Source organism: Plecotus auritus (genome assembly GCF_963455305.1).
Source record: "Plecotus auritus genome assembly, chromosome: 6".
Lineage (NCBI taxonomy): Eukaryota > Metazoa > Chordata > Mammalia > Chiroptera > Vespertilionidae > Plecotus > Plecotus auritus.
In genome coordinates, this window is record NC_137773.1 from 96479072 (window position 1) to 96506396 (window position 27325).

General features: G+C 50.1%; 1 protein-coding gene and 1 pseudogene across 3 annotated transcripts; one reads left to right on the top strand and one right to left on the bottom strand.

Annotated features, from left to right (window-relative positions):
- Nucleotides 1–172: 172 nt before the first annotated feature.
- Nucleotides 173–25916, bottom strand: LOC308250835 (bone marrow stromal antigen 2-like). Of its 2 annotated transcripts, none has more exons than XM_080673623.1 (5): nt 25538–25787; nt 24439–24514; nt 24000–24186; nt 546–679; nt 173–346 (listed from the first exon to the last, which is right to left on the bottom strand). In XM_080673623.1, the coding sequence occupies exons 1-4, from the start codon at nt 25682–25684 to the stop codon at nt 565–567; spliced, it is 525 nt and encodes a 174-aa protein (XP_080529749.1). In that variant the 5' UTR covers nt 25685–25787; the 3' UTR covers nt 173–346; nt 546–564. The 2 variants fall into 2 exon arrangements, with proteins under 2 accessions (XP_080529749.1, XP_080529748.1); XM_080673622.1 differs by lacking the exons at nt 173–346; nt 546–679 and adding exons at nt 22984–23374; nt 23598–23730 and having other exon boundaries at nt 25538–25916.
- LOC308250839 (ferritin light chain-like) lies at nt 8100–8613 on the top strand (annotated as a pseudogene). The gene has a single exon. The product of its transcript is annotated as a ferritin light chain-like (transcript).
- Nucleotides 25917–27325: the final 1409 nt, after the last annotated feature.

Below are 27325 nucleotides of genomic sequence, written 5' to 3' on the forward strand. Positions count from 1 at the left end.
GCCTAAGAGACAAGAAGGCTGAGTCAGGGCGGGATTGAGGCGACAGAACTGGCCCCAACCCCTCCATGAGCCTCACCCCACTCCTGCCTGGACCCCTCCCTCTGAAACCAGCAACATATGGGTCTTGGTGCCTGTCACTCCTTGAGTCAATTATTAAGCATAGACGAGGTTGAATGGTGTGTGAAGATTTATTAGGATAGTGCCGGCCGAATGGGAGAGAGGGCCTCTGGGACCAGGTTGTTATCTTTGATGATAGGAGACTCAGAAAAGGAGCATGGACTGCAATGGGAGGTTAATCCCCATGGCCCTGGGCGTACAACTCGCAGCCAGGTTAGAATGGCTTTGCCTAATCAGAAGAGAACAGTCACAGTTAACAGACACGATTAATAGGATGACATAGCTGGTCCTCACTGTTCTATTTCCGCCCCAACAGCTCCTCACTGAGATACCTCTCTCTCCAGCGCCCAGCCTTCCTCCCCCAGGCAGGCCACCACCCCAGACCCTGACTGTCCCTAACTCCTCCCATCCCTCTCCAGCCTCCTCACCGGCAGGCTTCCTGGGACCTCAGGCCAGCAGGGCCTGGAGGCTCAGTGTCAGGAGCACAGGGGCCACAGAGAGACGGAGGCTGATCCCGGAGTTGGGGGGGCACTTGGCAGAGACCAAGGCCTCATTCTCTTTTCTGAGGTGGAGATGGGGACAACACAGCGGGCTGCCAGGTCTGGCTCCACTGGTGCTGGGCTCGAAGCCCCTCCACATCTCCTCTCCTTCCTCACCAAGTCACTGGGCAGGAGAGGGGCCGGTTGCCACCCAGAGTTTGGTGACTGGAGGGCCAAGGCTGGGACTCCAACTTTGTCCCCAGGGCACTGGGAATTTTCAGAGCCAAGGGGATCCTAGGTCTTGGGGTTGGAAAGAGGAAGGGCGTGTCCTGGGAGCTGGTGTCCTGACCTTAGTTGCTCCAGCTCCATGGATTTGTCCTGCAGCTCCGTGGATTTCTCCTGCAGTTCCTGATTCAATGTCTTGATCTCCTCTTAGGAGGGACAGAGAGTGTGTCAGCACTCTCAACTGGCCCCACCTCGGGACAGAACCCCGCCTCTAGCCCGCCTTCATTTGAGCGAGTGCACCTTGGAAGTCTGGCATGCCCGCCCCTTCCTACTTTCACTGGATTATCCTGTCCCTCTAGCCCAGTGGTTCTCAAACTTCCTAATGCCGCGACCCTTTAATACAGTTCCTCATGTTGTGGTGACCCCCAACCATAAAATTATTTTTGTTGCTACTTCATAACTGTAATTTTGCTACTGTTATGAATCGTTATGTAAATATCTGTGTTTTTCTATGGTCTTAAGCGACCCCTGTGAATGGGTCGTGCGACTCCTGTGAACGGGTCGTTCAACCCCCAAAGGGTTCGCGACCCACAGGTTGAGAACTGCTACTCTCGCCCCACCCAAATCCTGAGGCCCTCCCCCTCCCTCCTCTTCACACCTGACCTCCTCCTGCAAACTCCCTTACTGGAGCCGGGGCCTGTGTTTTTCTCACCTTGAAGCTTCTGCACCAGCTCCTGTTGCTTGTGGCCCCCAGCTATCTCCATTTGCAGGGCAATCATCAGGGTCACCTGGGATGACTGGGAAGAGTAAGGGAGCTGGAAAGTGATGGGGTTGGCTGCTGTTCCTGCCACCCTACCCGCCACCCCACCTTCCCACACCCAGCTTGCACTCCAGGAAGTCTGTGATGTTTCGACACTCCTGCTCAGCTCAGAGGCCATCCTTGCAAGCTGGGCTATTGGACTGGACAGACAAAAGGACTACTGCCACAGACAGACCTACCACCAGTAGGAACAGCAGGATCCCCACCCACACTGGCAGCTTGCGGTCCCCGAGCTTCTTTGGGAGCTCATCCATGGGCAAAGGGGGCTTGCAGTAAAAACAGGGTGCCATCCAGCGGGATTCAGGGGAGCCTGGGAGCGAGTCTGGAAAGAAAGCTGGAACTTTCTACTTGCTGGAGCTGCCCCCTTATTAGCATAGGATCTATGCTGACCAATGAACACTTCCAAAACCGGGCAACTGCAGGAAGAGGACAGTTTAGCTTTCACTTTCATTTCTCAGAAATGAGGTGCATTCTTGCTGCTAAATTACTGGTTTGGCCCTTCGGGGCTGGCTGCTGGCCCATGAGCTCCTGTGAGAGAGGACACGCCATCATAAGGCCCTGCCCTTCTCCTGTGTTCCTGAAGGGGATAGTGGCAGTGATGGAAAGCCTAGGGCATGCCAGCCTGTGTGCCTGTGTACTGTGACCTGAAGAGGTAGAGCCATCATTGGTCCAGTCCCCAGCTGGGGAAACTGAGGCTGAGAGGTGAGTGGGACTGGGAGTGGGCAGGGCCGGGTCTCACCCAAGAGCATGGCTTTGGTGTCACTCTCCGTAGTGACCCAGCAGGAGCTCACTTAGCATCCCTGCTGCTGTCTCAGGGACCCTAGGGGCCATGGAGGGTGTCGGAGGAGGAATATCCTTCTGCCTCGACCGCTTAAAGCCACTCAACAGCCACAGGACCAGGATGGGGATGCTCTTGCTGAAGAGTCCCCAAGGGGCCTGTGCATCCCATGAGCAGGCGCCTCTCTCCCAGACCAGGACCCCAGGTGCAAGGACACAGCCCTGGGTAAAGCGGACCTATTTGAGCTGCGCTGTGCTAGCCTTCAAACTATAGGGCCAAGGCGGGACCAGCACTGCGGGTCAGAGGCCAAGGCTGTGTGTGAACACCCTGCCTCCTGTGGGACTCTGGGCAAGCCATGTCCCCTCTGCCTCAGTTTCCATGGAGCTGTAAAATGAGGGTGATGATAACAGGAACATTTTCGTGCCCCCCTATATTTTGCAACCAAGGCAAGTGCCTTCCTCCCCTCGCACTAGTCCTGGCCCTGCAAACAGAAAGTTGTGGGTTTTCCCTATAAATGGGTTATGCCGCCATTGTTCTGGGCTTCGCTGGGGTTAAGGTCCAAGCACTTGTGACAAAGTCTGATTGGCAGCGAGGGGGTGGAATCTCAGGGAAAGGGATGAGAGTGAAGAGGCGGGTGTTGTGATCTTTTTTTTCTAAATATATTTTATTGATTTTTTACAGAGAGGAAGGGAGAGGGATAGAGAGATGGAAACATCAAAGAGAGAGAAGCATCGATCAGCTGCCTCCTGCACACCTTCTACTGGGGATGTGCCCGCAACCAAGGTACATGACCTTGATCGGAATCAAACCCGGGACCCTTCAGTCTGCAGGTCGACACTCTTTCCACTGAGCCAAACCGGCTAGGGCAGGTGTGTGATCTTTGATGAGGAAGTTGATGATGCTCCCATGCCATTGGACCCCTTAATACCAGGAAAAGCAAAGCACAGTGTGGGGGTGGGAAACACATTTTCCTTCCACCTTTCTAGTTGTTCTGGCTAGACTCATAATCAAATTAACAGCAGACAGGGTAACAGGCACAAACAGCCAGCTTGATTGCACATGACATGTTATTACACATGACAGCTTCATTACATATTTATACTGTGCCCTGAGAACCTCCAGGGCAGACTGGGCATTGGAGGCCTCGGTGCCATCCAGAGCTAAAGAGAGGGGGAGCTGTGGTTTGGGACTTGAAAAGGGAGGAAGGCGATTCACATGGACTTGGAGAAGAGATGTTTGCTGGGCCATCTTTAACATGGGACTTGGATGCAAAGGGCCTTGCTCGTGTCCTCTCTGCCCTTCCCACCTCGTTCATGTTAAACCACAGAGGCCTGTGATGAGCTCCCCCTCCTGGAGCAGGTCCTCTTCTAAATCCCTTTCAGGCAGTTAGGGAGAAGGACAGGGTTCTTCCTGAGGCCTTTGTTTCTTGAAAGTAACAGCTCAAAACAGGCAGTATCTCCAAAGGCGTATTTGGGGTGGTACACTCTGCTCCCCTCAACAGGAACAACAACCCCAGCCAACAGGGTTGCCCCAGACTCAGGGAATGTATGTGATAATATACTCACACCTAGCTTATATTTTTAAATATATTTTTATTGATTTCAGAGAGGAAGGGAGAAGGAAAGAGAGATAGAAACATCAATGATGAATGAGAATCATTGATTGGCTGCCTCCTGCACATGCACTACTGGGGGTCGAGCCCGCAACAGGGGCATGTGCCCTGACTGGGAATCCAACCGTGACCCCCTGGTTCTTAGACTGAGGCTCAACTATTGAGCCACACCATCAGCTGGGCGAAGTGTTGGTTTTTTAAAAATCCTCACCAGAGTATATGTTTTTTTTTTTTTTTAAATATATTTTATTGATTTTTTACAGAGAGGAAGGGAGAGGGATAGAGAGTTAGAAACATCGATGAGAGAGAAACATCGATCAGCTGCCTCCTGCACACCCCCCACTGGGGATGTGCCTGCAACCAAGGTACATGCCCTTCACCGGAATCGAACCCGGGACCCTTCAGTCCGCAGGCCGACGCTCTATCCACTGAGCCAAACCGGTTTCGGCGAGAGTATATGTTTTGATTGATTTTTTTTTTTTTGAGACAAGAGAGAGGAAGAGAGAAGCATCGATGTGAGAGAGAAACATTGCCTCCCATACATCCCCAACCGTAGATCAAACCTTTTGGTCAATAGGATGGTGCTCCAAACAACTGAACCACCCGACCAGGGCAAGAATATGAGTCTTGCCCTCACTGGTTTGTTCAGTGGTTAGAGCGTCAGCCCACAGACCAAAGGGTCTGTAGTTCAATTCCCGGTTAAGGGCATGTACCTCGGTTGCAGGCTCAGTCCCTGGCCCAGGTCAGGGCGCTTGCGAGAGGCAATGAAGGGATGTGTCTCTCTCACATGGACGTTCCCCCCCCTTCTCTGTCTCTCTCTTTCTCTGTTTCTCTCTCCCTCCCTCCCTTCCACTCGCTCTAAAAGGTGAGGATTTTGAAAAACACACAAAGAATATGAGGTTTTGCAGCTTTCACTCTCAAGCACGCCTGCGCTTTCCCGCCCTCTTCTTTCCCCAGCGCCCTGTCTCTGAAGCCCGCTGGAGCCTCTCCCCTCTCCTCACCCTGGGCACATAGACCCTTGCTTTCTTTCTCCTAAGTCCCAAGGGCCCTTCTTTTGCTTCAATAACTTGTTTCCTGAGCCCATGCAGCCCAGCTGGCTCATTTCTTAGACAGCTCACTTCTTTTACCTCTGCGACTTTCTAAATAAACTTCTAAAATATATATCTATATATATTTATACTTCAGAGAGGAAGGCAGAGGGAGAGAGAGATAAAAACATCAATGATGATAGAGCATCATTGATTGGCTGCCTCCTGCACACCCACTGGGGATGGATCCTGAAACCTGGGCCTGTGCCCTTGACTGGAATTGAACTAGGGACTATAGAATCCGCAGTCTGACGTTCTATCCACTGAGCCAAACCAGCTAGGGCTCTAAATAAACTTTTGATTGTAGTTTGAAAAACAAACACACACAAGAATATGAAGTTTTGATCTCTCCAATACCAGAGAACACGTCAGGCAATGATATCCTACAAAGTCCAACTCTGCAAGCCTCTCCATCCCTCTGTTGGCGAATCCTGCCTCCTGTGAGAGTGACCCAACCAGTGCTGAGGAGAAACGCCAACTGGGAAGCAGGCAGTCTACACCCCCATGAAGAGTGGTGGCTGTCACACAATATAAATGATCCAGGGTGGAGGGCATGAGCATCAAAGAGGAGGAACTTTCTGAGAACTGTTCGAGTGGGGAGCGTATGCCCTGCCCATAGTAGTTTTAATAGCCTGGTGTGGCTTGTGTATGGTAGATGGGAGCATGGACCCCTCCCATGCTCCAACTTCCCTCCCACCTTGTGGGAAGACAATGAAGGCCATCAGTAAGCGGAGTATGAGAGCTTGGAGCCTGGCCAGATCCTCAGTCAAGAAAACAGCTTGCAGTGTTGATATCACATAGGCCCGCTCCCTCCCCTGCATGTCCTGTGTTTCTGTTTGCTGTCCTCTATGAAACCTGGTGTAGGGAAAGTCTGGGTGGCTGCAAAACAATAGCCCAGGCCGGCCACCCCCAGTGTGCCCCTCTGCAGGCCTGATGTGACTTAACGGTTCAATTTGTAAGGCATCATAAACCCATGTTTTTCACAGCCAGTCCTCTGGGTTATTTTTGGGGGAATCTAAGAGCAATACGCTGATGTTGTCTGGGATCTCAGCACTTTTTGTAAAAAGCCGGTTGGCTCATGGCAGATGCCTATGGACTAAGAAGAATGGAATAAGGTGGTGCCTCTCCCCATCCATGTGGCTCTGCCCAACACTGCCACCATCTTAGATACCTTGGCCATGATCCTAGGAGTGTACCAGGCTGTATTGTCCTTAGCAAATGCTGTCTTCAGTCTGTCCCTGGCTGCCGAGTGACAAGATAAAGTTGCCTGCGTGTGGGAGGAACAATAATGGACTTTCAAGTGCTTCTCCAGGGCTACCTGCCCGGTCCACAGTGTCGTGAGCTGGTAGGCCTGACCCTGTGCCTGTCCTTCCCACATCAGTAAAGGGGCCCCTTGCACTGATGAGATCATGGGACCTGTGGGGACTTCCTTTGGTGCAGGACACGCTGCACACTTTGCTGGAACATCTGCAAGCGACGGGGTGGGCAGTTAACCCACAGACAGTTCAAGACCCAGGCTCCACCATGAAGTTTCTGGGAGTTGATGGTTGGGTAAGATGCTCATTGTCCCAGAGGCTGTGATTGACAAGGTGTAAGCACAGCCTCCGGGACATGTAAAAAGTGGGAATTTTTAAAGGAATATGGAGGTCTTTATTTTTTAAAAAGTATATTTTTATTGATTTCAGAGAGGAAGGGAGAGGGAGAGAGAGATAGAAACATCAATGATGAGAGAGAATCATTAATCAGCTGCCTCCTGCACGCACCCCCCCGAACTGGCGATTGAGCACTCAACCCGGGCATGTGCCCTTGACTGAAATTGAATCAGGGACCCTTCAGTTCATGGGCCTACTCTCTATTTAAACTGGCTAGGGCAGGCCTTCCTCCATTTTTATCTCCTCTTCCTCCTCCTCCCTACTCCCTCCTCTTTCTTTGCCTCCCATTTTGCCTCACCCTTTACCCTTCACCCTTCACAACTTCCTAATCCATCACCCTCTTCCCCCTCCTCCTCCTCCTTTCTCTGCAAGGCCTCTGGGTGCCCCTTTGATGTCCTTTCCTTCCCCTCAGGACACTCCAGCCCTCCTCAATGCTCTTCTGGCAAGCACCTTCCTACCCCAGGGCCTTTGCATTGGCTGTTCCCTCTGCCAGAGGGCCCTTATCTCCCTCTGTGACTCTATCCCTCCTCCTTCATTCATTGGTGTATGTTCTCCTCCAGAACCCTCCCCACTCTGACTGCCTCAGGTTCCTTTTGATGCTCTCTCAGCTCTGCTGTACTTTCATGTGGTGTTTGACTGGTTCCCAGCTGCCTCCCCCATCAGACTGGATGAACCCCTAAAAGCAAAGCTCACATCTGCCTGGTTCCCACTGCCCCAGCCTGGGGCCTGGCACACAGTGGTTGGGCAGGAAATGTGAGCTGAGAAAACACTGTGAACTAGAATCTCAGTGTCCTGACTCCCCACCCCTGCACCCCCCTCCCTTTTATTCCCCATGAAGAAATCAGAGCCCAGAGAGGCCAAGTCTCAGGCCAGGAACACACAGCAGCCGCTGGTCACTGCCAGATTCCTGTGGGCTTGGAACCCCTACAGACCTGCAGGACGTGAGTCCTGACTTCTCAACCCCTGGCTCAGTTGGCCACAGCCAGGAGGGGAAGTGGGGCATTTTCAGGAAGGAGAAAAGTTATAATTGGGCCATTGTGTCGGGTTTGTGGGGAGACATTGAACAGGTCAAATTCATCTTCTTGGGCTTTGGGGCCAGCAACACTGTTTTGCAACATTCTGGTAGCCCAGGCAGTGCACTCGGAGGTCCCGGATCTGTCTCTTGCTTCAACAGTGTTTGGACGGAACAGACCCAGGGACACCCGTTCTTCCAGCCTCCGGCCACTCTCCTGCGTCTCATCCAGTCACCACCCTCAGAACCACCTTGGGGACCAGCCAACACACCGGTTTGTTTTTTTCTACCTTAACATCCTCATTGCTGAACAACCATGAGCTCCCAAATTTGTCAGAATTATTCCACTGAGGTGGAGGCTGCAGTCAACCGCCTGGCCAACCTGTGTCTGCAGGCCTCCTACACCTACCTCTCTCTGGGCTACTATTTTGACCGCGATGATGTGGCTCTGGAGGGCATGGGCCACTTCTTCCGCGAGAAGAAGCACAAGGGCGCGGAGCATTTCTTAAAGTTGCAAAACAAGTGAGGCGGCCGCATTCTCTTCCAGGATGTGCAGAAACCTTCCCAGGATGACTAGGCCAAAACTCAGGACGCCATGGAAGCCGCCCTGGCCTTGGAGAAGTGCCTGAACCAGGCCCTTTTGGAGCTGCATGCCCTGGCTTCTACCCGTGCAGACCCTCATGTCTGCCACTTCCTGGAGAACCACTTCCTGGATGAGGAGGTGAAACTGATCAAGAAGATGGGCGGCCACCTGACTAACATTCGCAGGCTGGCGGGCCCCCAGGCTGGGCTGGTATCTCTTCGAAAGGCTCACCCTCAAGCACGACTAGGAGCCTTTGGAGCCCAGAGGCATTTCAGAGGCGCCCCCCCCCCCCTGCCCTGCATCCCCCTGGTGTCTCTGGCTTTTACCTGAGCCCCTTCCCGAAACTACTAGCCATTCTTTTAACCACCCCGGAGCCCTCTCCCCTGCATTGGACCAAATGAGACAATAAAGCTTTTTGCAGCAAAAAAAAACAAACAAAAAACAAAACAAACAAACAAAAAATTCTGGTAGCCCAGATGGGAGTGGGAGTGGAGGAAGGGGAGGACGGGGGAAGTGATGAAGTCATGTGGCCCCGTGAAAGGTTTTGCTTCCTGGAAATTAAGGGAACATGCAGAAGTCAAGGGTTCAATCTCCTGAGCAGCTGAGAACCCTGAGCAAGTCCAGAAACTTCTCTGGGCCTGTTTCCTCATTTGTTAGGTGAGGTTGGTGGGAGTGAAATGACTCAGGAGCGCTTCATGAGCTCCCACTGAGCCCTCCTGCAGGCTGGGGATACAGAATGGGGAGGGGTGCCCCAACCTAGCCCTCTAGAGCAGAGGTTCTCACAGCATATGACTCTGATCCCCAGGGGACACTTGATAATATCTGAAGGCAGCTCTTGTCACAACCTGGGGGCAGGAGGGTCTGGCACCTAGTGGGTGGAGGCCAGGGATACCGTGACCATTCAAGGCAGCCCCCACCACAGAGAGCACTCCAGCTCAAATGTCCACAGTGCAGAGGTTGAGAAACCCTGCCCTAGAATGTCAGAGTGTGCCAGGGCTGACAGCAGACCCTGAGCAACAGATGAATGATTACTCTGACACAGGATTGCTGTGAAAGAGAAAGCTAAGGGACTGCCTGGCTGAAGGAGCCAGACAACCTCAATCGCCTGCCTTTTCAGGCTTTTATTGTTGCATCAGTTTGAGATAAAGTTTATCTTTTAGATACAGTCAGTAGGATAAGTAATCTTGGGAGGACACGTGTTTGCAGTGTCCTTTGAACAAGGACACTTAAAGATTAAGCATAAAGATTCCAGTAAACACCGGAGGGGGGGGTCCACATGTGCACAGACTTTTGGAAATGTCCAGGAATAATTAGGGTGGCCACCTGCGGCACTCCCCTATGTTGGAATTTGGATAAACAGGGTGGGCTGCCTTCAGCACTCATCCCTTTTCTCAGAATGTCATCCTTACAAACTTTCCAACCAAGTCCCATGCTCACCCACATCTCCCTCTTTTCTGTTTTGCCGGGTATAGAAGATAGAGGCCTGTGGTGAGTTTGTTGCCTGCGAATGTTATGTTCTATGAAGCGTGTTCACTGCTTGAGTTCCGATTTTACACACTATAAGAAAAACAGAAAGAATTACAATGTGCTCACTTTAGCAGCACACATACTAAAATTGGAAGGATACAGAGAAGATTAGCATGGCCCCTGAGCAAGGATGACACACAAATTTGTGAAGCATTCCATATTTTTAATTTTAGAAGAAGCCATGGGCACCAAAATAGCAGACATTTGTTGTAGCAATATTTCTGCCAATACAGCTCCTAGGGCAATGGAAACTGAGGAGAAAAATAACAAGTGGGACTACATCAAAATAAGAAGCGTCTGCACAGCAAAAGAAACCATCAACAAAACAGCAAGAAAGCCCACTGCATGGGAGAACATGTTTGCCAATGTTGTCTCCGATAAGGGTTTAATCTCCAAAATTTACAGGGAACTCATACAACTTAACAAAAGGAAGATAAACAACCCAATCAAAAAATGGGCAAAGGACCTAAATAGACACTTTTTAAAAATATATATATATATTTTCTTGATATTTTACAGAGAGGAAGGGAGAGGGATAGAGAGCTAGAAACATCGATGAGAGAGAAACATCGATCAGCTGCCTCCTGCACACCTCCCACTGGGGATGTGCCCGCAACCAAGGTACATGCCCTTGACCGGAATCGAACCTGGGACCCTTCAGTCTGCAGGCCGACGCTCTATCCACTGAGCCAAACCGGTTTGGGCAATAGACACTTTTTGAAAGATGACATTCAGAAAGCCAAGAGACATATGAAAACATGTTCAAAGTCACTAAGCATCTGAGAGATGCAAATCAAAACAAAAATGAGGTATCATCTCACACCTGTCAGAATGGCTATCATCAACAAATCAACAAATGACAAGTGCTGGAGAGGATGTGGAGAAAAAGGAACCTTCCTTCATGGCAGACTGGTGCAGCCACTGTAGAAAACAATATGGCGTTTCCTCAAAAAGTTAAAAATGGAACTGCCCTTTGACCCAGTAATACCACTTCTAGGAATGTATCCCAAGAAACTGGAAACACCAATCAGAAAAGATATATGCACCCCTATGTTCATAGCAGTACAATTTACAATGGCTAAGATTTGGAAACAGCCTAAATGCCCATCAGCAGGTGAGTGGATTAGAAAACTGTGGTACATCTACACAATGGAATACTACGCTGCTGTAAAGGAGAAGGAATTCTTACCATTTGCAACAGCATAGATGGAAGTGGAGAGCATTATGCTAAGTGAAATGAGCCAGGCAATGAAAGAAAAATACCTCATGATCTCACTCATTTGTGGAATATAAAGAACATTATAATCTCATGAACAAAAATAGATACAGAGGCAAAGAAGCATGGAACAGACTGTCAAACTACAGTGGGAAGGCTGGGGGGGCGGGTTGGGAGGAGGTAAGAGAGCAACCAAAGGAATTGTATGCAAGCATATAAGCATAACCAATGGATGCAAGACACTGGGGATGGGGGGGCAGGTAGGCGAGGCCGGGGGAAGGTCAATGGGAGTTAAAAAAGGAGAGATATGTACTACTATTTGTAATACTGTAAACAATAAAATAATATTAAAAAAAAAAAGAATTACAATGATGGCAATTGTTAGTCCAATCAGGTGCCAATTGATTCCAGGAAACCATGTGGTGGGGTCTATCCAGTTTCAATGCTCCTTTACTGCATTCCAAGCAGTAGTCTGCTGTATGTGCTCATTAATCGCAAGTACGGAGTCTTTTTTTTTTTTTTTAATATATTTTCTTGATATTTTACAGAGAGGAAGGGAGAGGGATAGAGAGCTAGAAACATCGATGAGAGAGAAACATCGATCAGCTGCCTCCTGCACACCTCCTACTGGGGATGTGCCCGCAACCAAGGTACATGCCCTTGACTGGAATCGAACCCGGGACCCCTCAGTCCGCAGGCCGACGCTCTATCCACTGAGCCAAACCGGTTTCGGCACAAGTACGGAGTCTTTGATTTGTTTTTGTAGAGCAGTCATATCTTCAGTAAGATTGTCACGAAATACTCCCCACAAATGCTTCTTAACCTCAACCCACTGATGGTGACTACTGTTCCATTTTAAGGGGGTGACACATATGTGCTTATGTTCCCAGTCGCAATTAAGCATTTGTTGGTACGCTAAGGCGTCCTGTCTTCCCCCCAATTACTCTATGGTTGCTTCTACAGCCTGTAACCTAGCCAAAACTTTTGATCTATGTGCTGTTGGACAGTAAATTCCTTAGTTACCTTCTTGGCCATCCTGTCTAAAAACATGGCAGTCTGCCCAGACTCCGAAAGGGCGGCAACGGCTACGCTGGCAGTAGTAAGAAAAGCAATAGCCAAGCTGATGGCAGTAATGAGCATCCCCCAAAATCTTTAAGGCCGCAAATGACTACTCCCTTTCTAAAATTTCAATTCCTTGCCACTCCCTTGTGAGGTTAACAGGTCTTAAGACCTCAGCCTGTCTCCTCAATATTATAATGACGTTTATGCTCAATGAGGAGACATTTTGATTGATAATACGGGATGTATAGTAGGCCCCTTCGCCTACCACCTGTTTAGAAATGAATTATTATAAGTAATTTGTAAGCCAGGGCCCATGAGAAATACATAAGGATGTGTGGTATACACCAAGCTACTAGCCGAACGATATTTTGAAAAAGGTCATAGTATAATTATTGGATTTGTGTTGATAATCCGTGTCCTGTAAGTTCAGTGGATGGAAAACATGTCCTAATCTCCATAAAGTTTCCTGAACCGGAAAATATTGTTGTTGAGGGCGAGGAGAACCAAATCCTCCTTCTGTCCATGCAAGGGCGGTCCCGGCTGACCCCACAAAAGTGCCATTGGAGGCACGGTGGGCTAAAATAGTATGCAGGTGGCCTTGTGGGTCCCAGTCTATAATTGATGGTCTCCCAGGTAATCATGAGCCTGTTCCCCTGGGCAGACTTCCCAAGGGAAGGCCTCTGGGAGGGATCCCCTTCTCATTTTGCTGACATGGAGGCAGGGGTGGAGCTGTGGCACAGGTATGCTTGTCCTTGGCTGGACTTCCTGATGAGAGAAAGATAAACTGGTCCCTGCTGGTCCTTCCTTGTGGATGGTGTGGAACCAGACCTGATTAGAGCCTTTATTTATTTTTATTTTATTTTTTTTAAATAAATCTTTATTCAGATTATTACAATTGTTTCTCCTTTTTCCCCCATAGTCCCCTCCACCCAGTTCCCACCCCACCTTCTGCCCTTACCTCCCCACCACTGTCCTCATCCATAGGTGTATGATTTTTGTCCAGTCTCTTCACGAACACCCCCATACCCCTTTCCCCCTGAGAATTATCAGTCCACTCCCTTTCTATGCCCCTGATTCTATTATATTCACCAGTTTATTCTGTTCCTCAGGTTTTTAATTCACTTGATTTTTAGGTTCACTTGTTGATAGATATGTATTTGTTGTTCATAATTTTTATCTTTACTTTTTTCTTCTTCCTCTTCTTTAAGAATACCTTTCAGCATTTCATATAATACTGGTTTGGTGGTGATGAACTCCTTTAGCTTTTTCTTATCTGTGAAGCTCTTTATCTGCCCTTCAATTCTGAATGATAGTTTTGCTGGGTAGAGTAATCTTGGTTGTAGGTTCTTGCTATTCATCACATTGAAAATTTCTTGCCACTCCCGTCTGGCCTGCATAGTTTCTGTTGAGTTATCAGCTGACAGTCGTATGGGTGCTCCCTTGTAGGTAAATAACTGTTTTTCTCTTGCTGCTTTTAATATTCTCTCTTTGTCTTTTGCTCTTGGCATTTTAATTATGATGTGTCTTGGTGTGGTCCTCTTTGGATTCCTTTTGTTTGGGGTTCTGTGTGCTTCCTGGACTTGTAAGTCTATTTCTTTCACCAGGTGGGGGAAGTTTTCGGTTATTATTTCTTTAAATAGGTTTTCAGTATCTTGCTCTCTCTCTTCTTCTGACACTCCCATAATTCTGATGTTGGTACGCTTGAAGTTGTCCCAGAGTCTTCTTACACCATCTTCAACTTTTTGGATTTTTTTTTTGCTTTTTGCTTTTTCGGTTGAGTGTTTTTTGCTTCTTTGTATTTCAATTCTTTGACTTGATTCTTGTGTTCCTCTAGTCTGTTGTTGGGTCTCTGTATAATATTTTTTATTTCAGTCAGTGTATGTTTAATTTCTAGTTGGTCCTTTTTCATATCTTCGAGGGTCTCGTTATATTTATCGGCCTTTTCTAGGATATTCTTGAAAAGCCTTATAACCGTGGTTTTGAATTCTATATCCAGTCGTTTGTTTTCCTCCATTTCTTTCGTTTGTGATCTGATTCTTTGACGCCGCATTTACACTGCTTCCCTGAGTTGGTACGGTAGATTTGTGTGCTAGGTTTCCAATATGGCCCAGTGGGTCTGCCTCCCCAGTTAACCTGAGGTGGACACTCTTGGTGCACCCCTTTGTGGACTGTGTGTACAGCCTTGTTGTAATTAAGTCTTGATTGTTGTTGGTATCACTGGGAGGAATTGACCTCCAGGCCAGTTGGCTGTAAGGATCAGCTGTGTCTATGCTGGGAGAAGTTTGGTGCTGGAGACAGCCTTATAGGATTAGACTTGCCAAATTGCAATAGCCTCTGTGCTCTGCTTGGATGGGGTGGAGTCTCAGTCTTGGCTTCCCGTCAGCCTTGCCCTTGCGCGCACATGCGTGCCTTCAGACCTCTGCCTTCCCTGGCTCCTGAGACTCCGCCTGAGAGTCCAGACTCCCCCCACAAGAGCGTGGGTCCCCAGGGGCTTGCCTGGAACTGGGGTTCACTGCAGTCAGAACTGGGGCCCAGTGCAGTCAGGAGCCTTTGACTCCCTTCCACTAGGGAAAGCCTGTGGCAACCTCCGCAGCCTTTGTGCGCACTGGCACGCGCGCACCTTCAGACTTCTGCCTTCCCCAGCTCCCGAGTCTCCGCCCGAGAGTCCAGACTCCCCAGTAAGAGCGTGGGTCCCCAGGGGCTCACCCGGAACTGGGGTTCAGTGCAGTCAGAACTGGGGTTCAGTGCGGTCAGGGGCTTCCTTCCCCCTTCCGCCAGAGAAAGTCAGCCAGGCTCTCAGCCGCCCTTCCTCTCTGCGCGCACAAAGACCCTTTGCCGTACCTCCAATTCTCTGTGAGCTTTTCTCTTTCCTTCTAGTTGTAGAATTTTCACTCAGCCAGCTTTCCTGTGGTTCTGGATGGTGTCCGTTCAGTCTTTTAGTTGTAGTTTTGAAATTGTTGTGCGAGGCAGCAGTTTAGGTGCTTACCTATGCCGCCATCTTGGTTTCTCCTGATTAGAGCCTTTAAACAGCATTGGGGTGTAGAGGAAGTAGTAACACAAAGGGTAACAGGTTAGAGGGGAAGGTAGTGTTAGGGGGCACTGGAGTCCAATGTGTCCCATTTTCAAGACTGCCTACAGGTGGCAAGTCCACGCCTCCTAGGAAGGAGGTCAAATTGTTAGAGACAGGGAAAGGGGTGTCTCCCCAAGTGAGGGAGGTCTATAACACGGGCCCAATACATGGTGGTGGATGTTGGTGCCCAAAGCCAAATCACAATACCAAACCATACCGCACCAGAGTTGAGATGAATCAGAGAAATCATAGCAAGAAAGAGGTTATCTGGCGTGCGTGGAGTGCGAGGACGCTCCAACAGTTGCTCAGCCTCTGCCGTCAGCTTCTTCATCATTCCCCAGGTTATTCTGGGGGCTGTCTGGGTCCGGGGAAGGCGCATCGTTCGGGGCTGTGGAGTCCCCAGGCCCAAATTCTTCATTTCTGGAAGAGGATTGGTCCCGTGCCATGCCATGATAGGGTTTAATGCTGCGAGCTGGAATCCACAGCGGCCCCGTGGGGGTAGAAACACACGCATATCCTCTCCCCCATGTTAGTAATAATTCATTGGGTCCCATCCGGTTATTAGTGTTCACATGTTGCCATAAGACTTGGGGTTTCTGAGATGGAGTTAATGAGGTACAGTGCCGTTCTACAGAGCATTGAAAAATATTATTCAGATTCAAAAAATTAAGGGTAAAGAGTGCTTCAGGTAGTAGTACAGCAGGGACCGTGAGTCCCATATTCCCCCTTTCTTGTTTTACCAGCATACCCTTCAGGGTAGCATGGGCACGTTCAACGATGGCCTGCCCTTGTGGATTGTAAGGGGTTCCCGTGTTATGCTGCATGGACCAAGTTCTGCAAAAGGTGACGAAGCTATGGCTGCTCCAAGCAGGCCAATGTTCAGTTTTTATGTCGGTTGGAATTCCTAAAAAGGCAAGTGTGAGTAGCAGATGTTTAATTGCATGTTGCGTGGATTTGCCAGGAAGAGCATGGGCAGAGATCATACCAGGAAAAGTGTCTCTAGTTACATGTACATATGAGAGTTTCCCAAAGAGCCAATGTGAGGACATCAGTTTGCCAAATGTCATTGGCCCGCAGGCCTCCGGGATGAACTCCCCTGGAGGAGGGTGGGGGCCCTGTCATTTCACAATCAGGCATTGTAAAGTAACTTGCTGAGCTGCTCTCTGGGTCAGGTGACATTCTCTGTGGAGCTGCCTCCGATGAGGTGGAACAGCTGATGAGATGGACGGGCTTCTAGGAACACAGCGGTCATCACTAGGCGGTCTACTTGATCATTGGCTGGTACCAGCGGTCCAGGAAGGGACTGTGGGACCTGATATGAGACATAAAGAGAGGATGTAATTGACCATCTGGTAGTGGCTGGAGGAGAAGGAACTGTGCTAGGAGGGGTGGATCTAATGTAGGCTCGATGAGTGAAGTTTCTGGGTTTTGTGAGATATAAACGGAATAAGCAGAATCACTAACACTGTTCAGGGCTTGCAAGGGAAATGTATCTAGTGCTAGGATTAGCACTCCAATTTCCGCTCGTTGAGTCCAAGTAACCCCCTCCTCGCCCCCTCCTCCGTTGAATGGTTGAATGGCACCATTAGGTGACCAATGGATGGCTGTTTACCGGTTTTTCCTGAGCCATCTGTGAGCACAGTAAGTGCTCCTGGGCTAGGGATACATACAATCTTAGTGGGGCATAGGAACTTGGTGTGGAACAAAAAATGCAATGTCTTATCTGCGGGAGAGAATGCCCCACCTGTCCTAGCAAATCAGCGAAAGCCATTTGCCAATCAATGGAGGTCGATAGTGTTTCAAATTGAGTTTTAGTTAATGGAAGGCGAATGATATCTGGATCACGTCCTGTGAGTTTTGTACAGCGCTGCCTCCCATGGAGAATTAAAGAGCAAATCAATGCTTAGGTAAGGGGATAAGATTTTGGAGGGAGTATGAGAGCAAAACAGCCATTCCATAAACCCCAGCTCAGGTACCACTTGTCCTGTAAGTCCCGTAGGTGAGTGCCTGGTGGGAAATAACATTAGTTGAAGAGAACGCTGGGGAGAGATTCTATTCAAATATCGTGTGTTGAGCGCATCCTCCACCAAACGGAGTTCTTTTATCCCTTCTGGGGATAGCTATCCCGGGGAATTTAAGGCTGGATCCCCTTTTAGGATGTTAAACAGGTTTTATAAGTTCGTTGTGGGAATACCTAGCTCTGGTCGTATCCAATTTCTATCTCCTAGTAACTTTTGAAAGTCATTTAGGGTTTTTAGTTCCCTGTGGTCAAAGGTAACCTTTGGGGGTCTGATGGCTCTTTCAGTGAAGACATATCCTAGATCAGTGGAAGGCAAACTCATTAGTCAACAGAGTCAAATATCAACAGTACAATGATTGAAATTTCTTTTGAGAGCAAAATTTTTTAAACTTAAACTATATAGGTAGGTACATTGTTATTAACGAATGGGTACTCCTAAGCTGGCCTTTGCTAATAACTCAAGGGGCCAAAGAGCCGCATATGGCTCGCGAGCCACGGTTTGCTGACCACTGTCCTAGATAATTCCATGGTTTTGTCATCTGTACCTTCGCAGGGGCTGCTAAAGGGTCTCTCGAGGCAGTTTCCTTTTACACTGAAGCGTACATGCGCGATAACAGGGCCTTATCAGGGGCTGTGAGGAGTGTCATCCACGTGATGAATAATCTTTCCAGCAGGAAACTGTCGCCTGGTTGGCGTAAGTGCCTGACGTACATGGTGCAGGCACAGAGTTGGGCTGGTCAGCATTCCCTGTGGGAGGACTTTCCAGCGATATGTCTGGGCGGGCTCTTTATTGTTAATCAAAGGGAGAGAAAATGAAAATTTCTCCCGATCTTGGAGAGCTAAAGGGATGCTATAGAAGCAATCCTTTAAATCTATAATAATAATGGGCCAGTCCTGTGGGATCACGGCCGGAGACGGACGTCCAGGTGGGAGAGTACCCATGGCTTGAATATTGGTATTAATGGCCCTTGAATCGTGTAAGAGCCGCCATTTGTTAGATTTTGGGGGGATTATGAAAATAGGAGAATTCCAGGGGCTGTTGGAAGGGTCTATGTGTCCTAAATCCAATTGCTCTTTTACTAATAGATGGGCTTGTAATTTTTCATGGCTGTACCCAAATAGGGGTTTGGCTTAACCAAGTCAAAGGTAGGGAAGGTATAACCACAGTGGCCACTCCTAAAAAGGCGTATGTAACATTAACCCCCACTGCGAAAGGAGATCACATCCAGACAAATTGACGGGAATCTGTAAGATTAGGGGCTGCATGCAGCCATTTTGCCCATCTGGCCCTTTACAGTGTATTGGCCAAGAACGTTGTAATGTCTGGGAAACTTCTCCTATTCCCGCTATCCTCTGACCTTGCTTCACCGAGGGCCATGACGAGGGCCAATCGAGATGACTGAGTGTAGTGCAATCGGCCCCAGGGGCTATCAACCCAGTGAGTCTTTTCCCTTGGATTTCTATCCTGAGGATGCTCCATTCTCCTGGGACTGATTCCAATAAACCCCTCGCTCTCCAGTACTACCAAACCCCCCTAGATTTCTCTCCTTCCCTAGAGCGTTCTGGACCCAATATGATAGTAACAAGAGTTGCAGGATCTTAGTTTGCGAGCGGTAAATATGCAACCTCTTGCATGTCATGAGCACCTAGATTTCTCCCTGGGAATCCTATCAATGACTCTGGTATTCCAGTGACTCCTTTTGAGTTAAGGCTGGAGCGCCCCAAAATAATGCCTACCATGCCCAGTGGCAGTGGCCCCCAGGTCCCCATAGGGACTCTTTTAGGGTTGTCCCATTCTTTTAGAATCAATTCTGTTGGAGTAAGTCCGGTCCTGCACTCCCAGTGGTGGCTGCTTGGAGGGAGTAGACAGTGGATTTCCCATCTGCCCTAGGAAGGCCATCTGTACCCCTGTTTTTTGCAGAGCGTGGGGCTGGCCCCACTAGGCGTTTCCCTGCATTGCTGGTAAAGAATTGCCATGTTTGTCAAATTTTGATTTGCATTGGTTGGCCTAATGATGCCTCTATGGCAACGGGGACAGTAGATGGGGGCTGAGAATTCTCAGAACGGGAGGTTGCTATTTTAGCTTTGCAATCCTTTTTAAAATGTCCCATATTCCCACATTGATAGCATTTGGAATCTGTTTTGCCTTTATTCCCTGCCTGGAGAGCCATGGCCAACATTTGAATCTGGTGGGTTTCCGTTCCTACTAGCAGACGAGCCCTGGTAAATCCCCCCACCTGGTGGCCTTTCCCCTGATGGGCTGCATAGCCTTTTGACAAACAGAGTTGGTGTTCTCATGTGCCAGTTGCAACAAGAGAATATCTGCAGCCTGACTAGGACTGATCTGCCGGTGACTGGACTGGGTAAGGCGGTTTACAAAGTCAACGTAAGATTCCTGGGGCCCCTGGTGTACATTAACCAATGAGCCCTGCTGAACTCCGCCTTCGGGAATACACTGCAGACCCGCTGTGCACAAAGAGAGGCTTGGGTAAATACTTGAGGGTGCAGATTCAATTGCTGTTGTACATTAACATATGGTCCCCGCCCCTGCAGCATTGGGGCCATAACGTGACCGGAGCCCGCTAGATTGTTTTGGTTAGCCTGCTGTTCACAGATCTCATCATATCCTGCTCTCCATAATCGATACTGACTGGCGTCTAAAGTCGTTTTAGCCAAAATCTGCCAGTCTCATGGCGTCATATGGTAATTTTCAGACAAGACATTAAGGAGTCCTTTTGTAAATGGACTGTTAGCCCCATTTTCTCTAACACTTTTCTTTATTCCTTTAAATGTATTAAAGGAGAGCGGTTCATGCATCCGATTACCTTGCTGATCTTCCATAACCGGGCAAGCCAAAAGCTCTCCTTGTAGCATAGCTTGCCTGACACCTGATCCCTAACCGAGGATCTAGTTCATGAGCCTTCCCACACCAGAGGCGGGGATCGGAGGCCTTAGGTATATTACAGACTCTACAGGCTTTACTTCAGGAGGAGGAGGCGGTGGTAAATCCTCATGGTGTTCTGTAGGCGTTTGATCCTCAATATGAAGTGGGCATAGTGCAGGTTGAACAAGAGCCCACGTAATTAAAGATGACAAAGGCACTTGTTTTGCCTGGGCCTGATTTCTCTTTAAATTCCTACCTTCTTGTTCCTAGAGATCAAGGTCTAATGTTCCAGCATCAGGGACCAAGGATTATAAGTTATGACAGTCTGCAAAAGGCCCTTAATTGTTTCTTGGTAACCGAGGCACCATTCACCTTTCACAACTGTTTAAGCACTGTTATACATTGTTGTTGTTTTACGGACAACTTCTGTCCCATTGTGAAACCTTAGCTGAAAAACGTACCCTTGAACTTGGAAATCCCAAGTGAGCTCCCATAACTAACTGCACAGTTACTTTCATGTCATTCCTCTTCCTTTTCGAGGTTTCCACCATGTCTCCTTGCATTCTTTGGTCCTCACATGGGGCACCACGTTGCCGGGGCTTAACAGCAGACCCTGATGGTCGGATGAATGATTACTGCAACACAAGGTTTGCTGTGAAAGAGAGGGCAAAGGGACTGCCTGGATAAAGGAACCAGACAGCCTCAATTGCCTGCCTCTTCAGGAGTTTATTGTCACAGAGTTTGAGATAAAGTTTGTAATTTGGATACAATCAATAGGTAAGTAACCTTGGGAGGACACATGTATTTGCAGTGTCCTTTAAGCAAGGACACCTAAAGATTAAGCATAAAGATTCCAGTAAACACCCGGGGGTCTGCAGGTGCACAGACTTGTTTAGAAAGGTCAAGGAATAATTAGGGGCACAGCCTCCGGCACTCCCCGAGGTCGGAATTAGGATAAACAGGGTGTGCTGCCATCAGCACACATCCCTTTTCTCAAATATCCTCCTTACAAACATTCCAACCAAGTCCCAGTCTTCCCCTCAAGAGTGAGACAGGAAGGAAATTGACCAGATCCATGCACAGAGAAATGGTCTGGGAGGTGGGGAGCTGTGAGCAGGGGAGGGGAGGGGACAAAAGGGTCAGGGGAGCCTGTGGCAGGGAAGGTGTTTGGGGGTCCCTGGGTGGACAGCAGGAGCCATAGAGGGGGAGCTATTGTTCACCTTATCTGGGGACTGCAGGACCTGAGGGCAGTGCAGAATTTTTGGCAGACTCAAGGGTCCTGACCCCGGGGCCATACACAGGAAGTTTCATGGACAATAGTCGGGATTCCAGGAGAAGTTGGAGAAACTAAGATAACAGAGAGGAAGGAATTAGGGGGCATGTGAGGATCCAAGAGAGTGGGTGAAGGGTCCATCAGGATGGTAGCCCTCCACTTTGGAGAAGCAGACTCCCTGGAGGTGGGGTATTGCAGGATGAATAAGAATTTGGGGGGTGGAGGAGGGAGGTACATCGTGACAAAGGCCTGGCTTGGGTGTGTCTGCAGATCCAGGTCTGAATCCCAGCCCCACACTTTCTGCCTTTATTTCTTTAATTGATTTTTATTTTTATTGATTGATTGATTTTAGAGACAGGGAGGGAGGGAGAGAAACATCATTTGGTTGCCTCACTTATTTATGCACTCATTGATTGATTCTTGTCTGTGCCCTTCCTGAGGATTGAACCGTGACCTTGGCATACCGGGAGGACACTCCAACCAGCTGAGCTACCCCACCAGGGCTTAACTGATTGTTAGAGAGAGAGGAAGGAAGAGGGGGAGGGAGAGAGAAGAGAGAGAAACATCTATGTGAGAGCAAAACATTGATTGGTGGATCCTGCGAGCCCCCTTCCCGGGAAGGAGCCTGCAACCCGGGCATGTGCCCTGACCAGGAATTGAACTGGCAACCTTTTGGTGCTTGGGAAGATGCACAACCAACTGAGCCACACCCCCCGGGGCCAGCCCTGCACTTTCCACGGGAGGGGGTGGGGAACCCAGACAAGGTGTCCTTCTCCTCACACCCTCCGTTTCCATGGAAAGGGATGGGGAACAAGAGCCTCAGGAGACAGTGAGGAGATAAGACTAGAAAGCTGAGCACTGAGGAGGCACTGCTGGGGGTGGGGAGGAAGAAGGGGGAAAAGGGTGGACAGTCCTTAGGATGAATCCATCGGAGAAGATGGCTGGGTGGGCAGTGGGGTGGTACGTGACCAAACACTGTAGGTTTCTGGGAACATTCTGGAGCAAGGAAGGCTGGGTGTAGACATCAAGGGGTCCCAGATGCTTGGGACTGACACAGTGATCCTCTAGGAACTGCAGAGTAAGTAGTTCCCCCAAAAGGGGATGCTTATTTTTTGGAACCCAAAGACCCCCAGAAAAAGTTACCTTCCAGAAACCATGACAGCAAAAAACAGATGCCCTCCTCCCACTTCATGACCTGCTGGGCTTGGAGGTGGGGGAGGGGGGCAGCTTTGGGCTAACTTTGATGCTTCCCCACCTCTAAGGCTGCCCCATGAACCACCCCCTGCCACCTGGCCCCCGGCCTCGCCCCATCCGTCCCCTCCCCACAAATTGTTTCCCCTCAGGACTGGCCAGGTCAGGGAAACCCAGAGGCAAACAGGCGAGTCCAGGTGGTGGCCTAAGAGACAAGAAGGCCGAGTCAGGGCGGGATTGAGGCGACAGAACTGGCCCCAACCCCTCCATGAGCCTCACCCCACTCCTGCCTGGACCCCTCCCTCTGAAACCAGCAACATATGGGTCTGGGTGCCTGTCACTCCTTGGGTCAATTATTAAGCATAGACGGGGTTGAATGGTGTGTGAAGATTTATTAGGATAGTGCTGGATGGGAGAGAGCCCCTCTGGGACCAGGTTGTTATCTTTCCAAGATGATAGGAAACTCTCAGAAAAGGAGACTGCATTCTTTTTTTTTTTTTTTTAATTGATATTTTACAGAGAGGAAGGGAGAGGGAGAGAGAGTTAGAAACATCGATGAGAAACATCGATCAGCTGCCTCCTGCACACCTCCCACTGTGGATGTGCCCACAACCAAGGTACATGCCCTTGACCGGAATTGAACTTGGGACCTTTCAGTCTACAGGCAGTCGCTCTGAGCCAAATTGGTTATGGCTGGACTGCATTCTGCAGTTAATCCTCATGTCCCTGGGCGTACAACTCTCAGCCAGGTTAGAATGGCTTTGCCTAATCAGAAGAGAACAGTCACAGTTAGTAGACAGGAATAATAGGATGACATAGCTGGTCCCCACTGTTCTATTTCTGCCCCAACTGCTCCTCACTGAGATCCCTCTCTCTTCCTCCCAAAGACCTTCTCCTCAGCGCCCAGCCCTCCTACCCCAGGCAGGCCACCACCCCAGACCCTGACTGTCCCTAACTCCTCCCATCCCTCTCCAGCCCCTCTCCTCACCGCAGGCTTCCTGGGACCTCAGGCCAGCAGGGCCTGGATGCTCAGGGTCAGGAGCACAGGGGCCACAGAGAGACGTAGGCTGATCCCGGAATTGTGGGGGCACTTGGCAGAGACCAAGGCCTCATTCTCTTGTCTGAGGTGGAAATGGGGACAACTCAGCAGGCTGCCAGGTCTGGCTCCACTGGTGCCGGGCTCGAAGCCCCTCCACATCTCCTCTCCTTCCTCACCAAGTCACTGGGCAGGAGAGGGGACGGTTGCCACCCAGAGTTGGGTGACTGGAGGGCCAAGGCTGGGACTCCAACTTTGTCCCAGGGCACTGGGAATTTTCGGAGCCAAAGGGATCCTAGGTCTTGGGGTTGGAAGGAGGAAGGGGGGGTGGCCCCGGGTGAGTGGGTGCCTGACCTTAGTTGCTCAAGCTCCCAGGATTTGTCCTGCAGCTCCTCGGATTTGTCCTGCAGCTCCGCGGATTTCTTTTCCAGCTCCGCGGATTTCTCCTGCAGCTGCGCGGATTTCTTCTCCAGCTCCAAGGATTTCTTCTGCAGCTCCGCGGATTTGTTCTGCAGCTCCTGATTCAATGTCTTGATCTCCTCTAAGGAGGGACACTGAGTGTGTGGGCACCCTCAACTGGCCCCACCTCAGGACAGGACCTCGCCTCTAGCCCCCCTTCATTTGAGCGACTGCACCTTGGAAGTTTGGCATGCCTGCCCCTTCCTACTTTCACTGGATTGGGTCCTGTCCCTCTCGCCCAACCCCAAACCCGAGGCCCTCCCCCTCCCTCCTCTTCAATATCTGACCTGCTCCTGCAAACTACCTACTGGAGCCAGGCCTGTGTTTTCCTCACCTTGAAGCTTCTGTACCAGCTCCTGTTGCTTGTGGCCCCGAGCCTTCTCCTCTTTCAGGGAAAACTTCAGGGTCTCCTGGGATGCCGTGGAAGAGTAAGGGTGCTGGAAACTGGGGTTCTTGTCCCTGGTGGGGTTGGCTGCTGTCTCTGGGCCCTAACCCCCTCCCCAGGCCCAAACCCCTTTCAGGATTCCTTCCAACTCTCTCTGAACCTGTCTCCAAGCTGAAGAACGGCCACTGCCTCCCACCCTCCCACCCTCCCAGGTGGGGTCCTCAAAATGGGAGTTTTAAGTCCACCTCCCCCACACAGGAATTTGGAGGCTCTCTTGGCCCAAAGCCTAGGAGAGATTTCCAGATCTTCTGGGCTATTGTCCAAGAAGAGTTAGAGTCCCCTCAAGCCCAGAAAACATGGGATTACTGAACCCAAGTTAGATGTCCAGTGCAAGTTTCAAGGACCCCATATCAAGACCCAGTTAAAATGCTGCCTCTTAAGGATGTAGTGGAAATATCAAGAGCCCCTGCCTTGCCCTGGCCGGGTAGCTCAGTTGGTAAGATCGTCATCCCAATATGACAAGGTTGTGGGCTCAATCCCTGGTCAAGGCACGTACTAAGAATCAACCAATGAATGCATCAATAAGTGGAACAACAAATCAATGTTTCTCTGGCTCTCTCCCTTCCTCTCTCTCTCAAATCAATAAATGAAAACTAAAAAAAAAAAAAAAAAAAAAAAGTCCCCTGCCTTCTTCAGAGTCTTGTGGGGTCCCCATCCCAACCCCAGAGGGGATTTCTGCTTCCCTAAGACTGTGCCCAGGGGGAGTTGCCAGCTGCCCTAGACTAATGTCCTAAAGTTTGGAGATTCATCTACATGCTACTAGGGATACTGAGGGCCCTTATTGGGTGCTCTGGGGTCCACACTGGCACCCCAGAGGGACTTGAGCTCCCCAAAACCCTGGTGGGGAAATTCAGGCTCCCCATGTAGGGGCCTAGGGGAAGTTTCAAGGTCTATCTCAACCTCCACCTAGACCCTGGGGGTCCCCAAGCACCTGGACCCTGGGAGCCCTCCCAAGCACAGGGCTTCTCTAGGAGGGGCAGTCTCTTACCACAGTCTGGTTGCAAGTGGCAGCTTGGGCCTCAGTCCCCCGCAAGACGTCCTGGGCCTGGGTCAGCTTGTGCTCCAGGAGGTGGGTGATGTTTCGACACTCCTGCTCAGCTCGGAGGCCATCCTTGCAAGCTGGGCTATTGGCCATGGCAGCCAGAACGCCGACTGCCACAAACAGACCTACCACCAGTAAGAACAGCAGAATCCTCACCCACCCTGGCAGCTTCAGGTCCCCCAGCTTCTTTGGGAGCTCATCCATGGGCAAAGGGGGCTTGTAGTAAAAAGTGGGTGCCATCCAGAGGGATGCAGGGGAGCCTGGGAGGGAGTCCGGAAAGAAACCTAGAACTTTCTACTTGCTGGAGCTGCCCCCTTATTAGCATAGGATCTATGCTGACCAATGAACACTTCCAAAACCGGACATCTGCAGGAAGAGGACAGTTTAGCTTTCACTTTCATTTCCTGGAAATGAGGTGCGTTCTTGCTGCTAAATTACTGGCTTGGCCCTTCTGGGCTGGGTGCTGGCCCATGAGCTCCTGTGAGAGAGGACACGCCATCATAAGTCCCTGCCCTTCTCCTGTGTTCCTGAAGGGGACAGTGGCAGTGACGGAAAGCCTAGGGCATGCCAGCCTGTGTGCCTGTGTACTGTGACCTGAAGAGGCAGAGCCATCATTGGTCCAGTCCCCAGCTGGGGAAACTGAGGCTGAGAGGTGAGTGGGACTGGGAGTGGGCAGGGCCGGGTCTCACCCAAGAGCCTGGCGTTGGTGTCACTCTCCGTAGTGACCCAGCAGGAGCTCACTTAGCATCCCTGCTGCTGTCTCAGGGACCCTAGGGGCCATGGAGGGTGTCGGAGGAGGAATTTCCTTCTGCCTCGACCGCTTAAAGCCACTCAACAGCCACATGGCCAGGATGGGGATGCTCTTGCTGAAGAGTCCCCAAGGGGCCTGTGCATCCCATGAGCAGGCGCCTCTCTCCCAGACCAGGACCCCAGGTGCAAGGACACAGCCCTGGGTAAAGCGGACCTATTTGAGCTGCGCTGTGCTAGCCTTCAAACTATAGGGCCAACGCGGGACCAGCACTGCGGGTCAGAGGCCGAGGCTGTGTGTGAACACCCTGCCTCCTGTGGGACTCTGGGCAAGCCATGTCCCCTCTGCCTCAGTTTCCATGGAGCTGTAAAATGAGGGTGATGATAACAGGAACATTTTCGTGCCCCCCTATATTTTGCAACCAAGGCAAGTGCCTTCCTCCCCTCGCACTAGTCCTGGCCCTGCAAACAGAAAGTTGTGGGTTTTCCCTATAAATGGGTTATGCCGCCATTGTTCTGGGCTTCGCTCGGGTTAAGGTCCAAGCACTTGTGACAAAGTCCGATTGGCAGCGAGGGGGTGGAATCTCAGGGAAAGTGATGAGAGTGAAGAGGCGGGTGTTGTGATTTTTTTTTTTTTCTAAATATATTTTATTGATTTTTTTACAGAGAGGAAGGGAGAGGGATAGAGAGATGGAAACATCAAAGAGAGAGAAGCATCGATCAGCTGCCTCCTGCACGCCCCCTACTGGGGATGTGCCCGCAACCAAGGTACATGCCCTTGATTGGAATCAAACCCGGGACCCTTCAGTCCACAGGTCGACACTCTTTCCACTGAGCCAAACCGGCTAGGGCAGGTGTTGTGATCTTTGATGAGGAAGTTGATGATGCTCCCATTCCATTGGACCCCTTAATACCAGGAAAAGCAAAGCACAGTGTGGGGGTGGGAAACACATTTTCCTTCCACCTTTCTAGTTGTTCTGGCTAGAC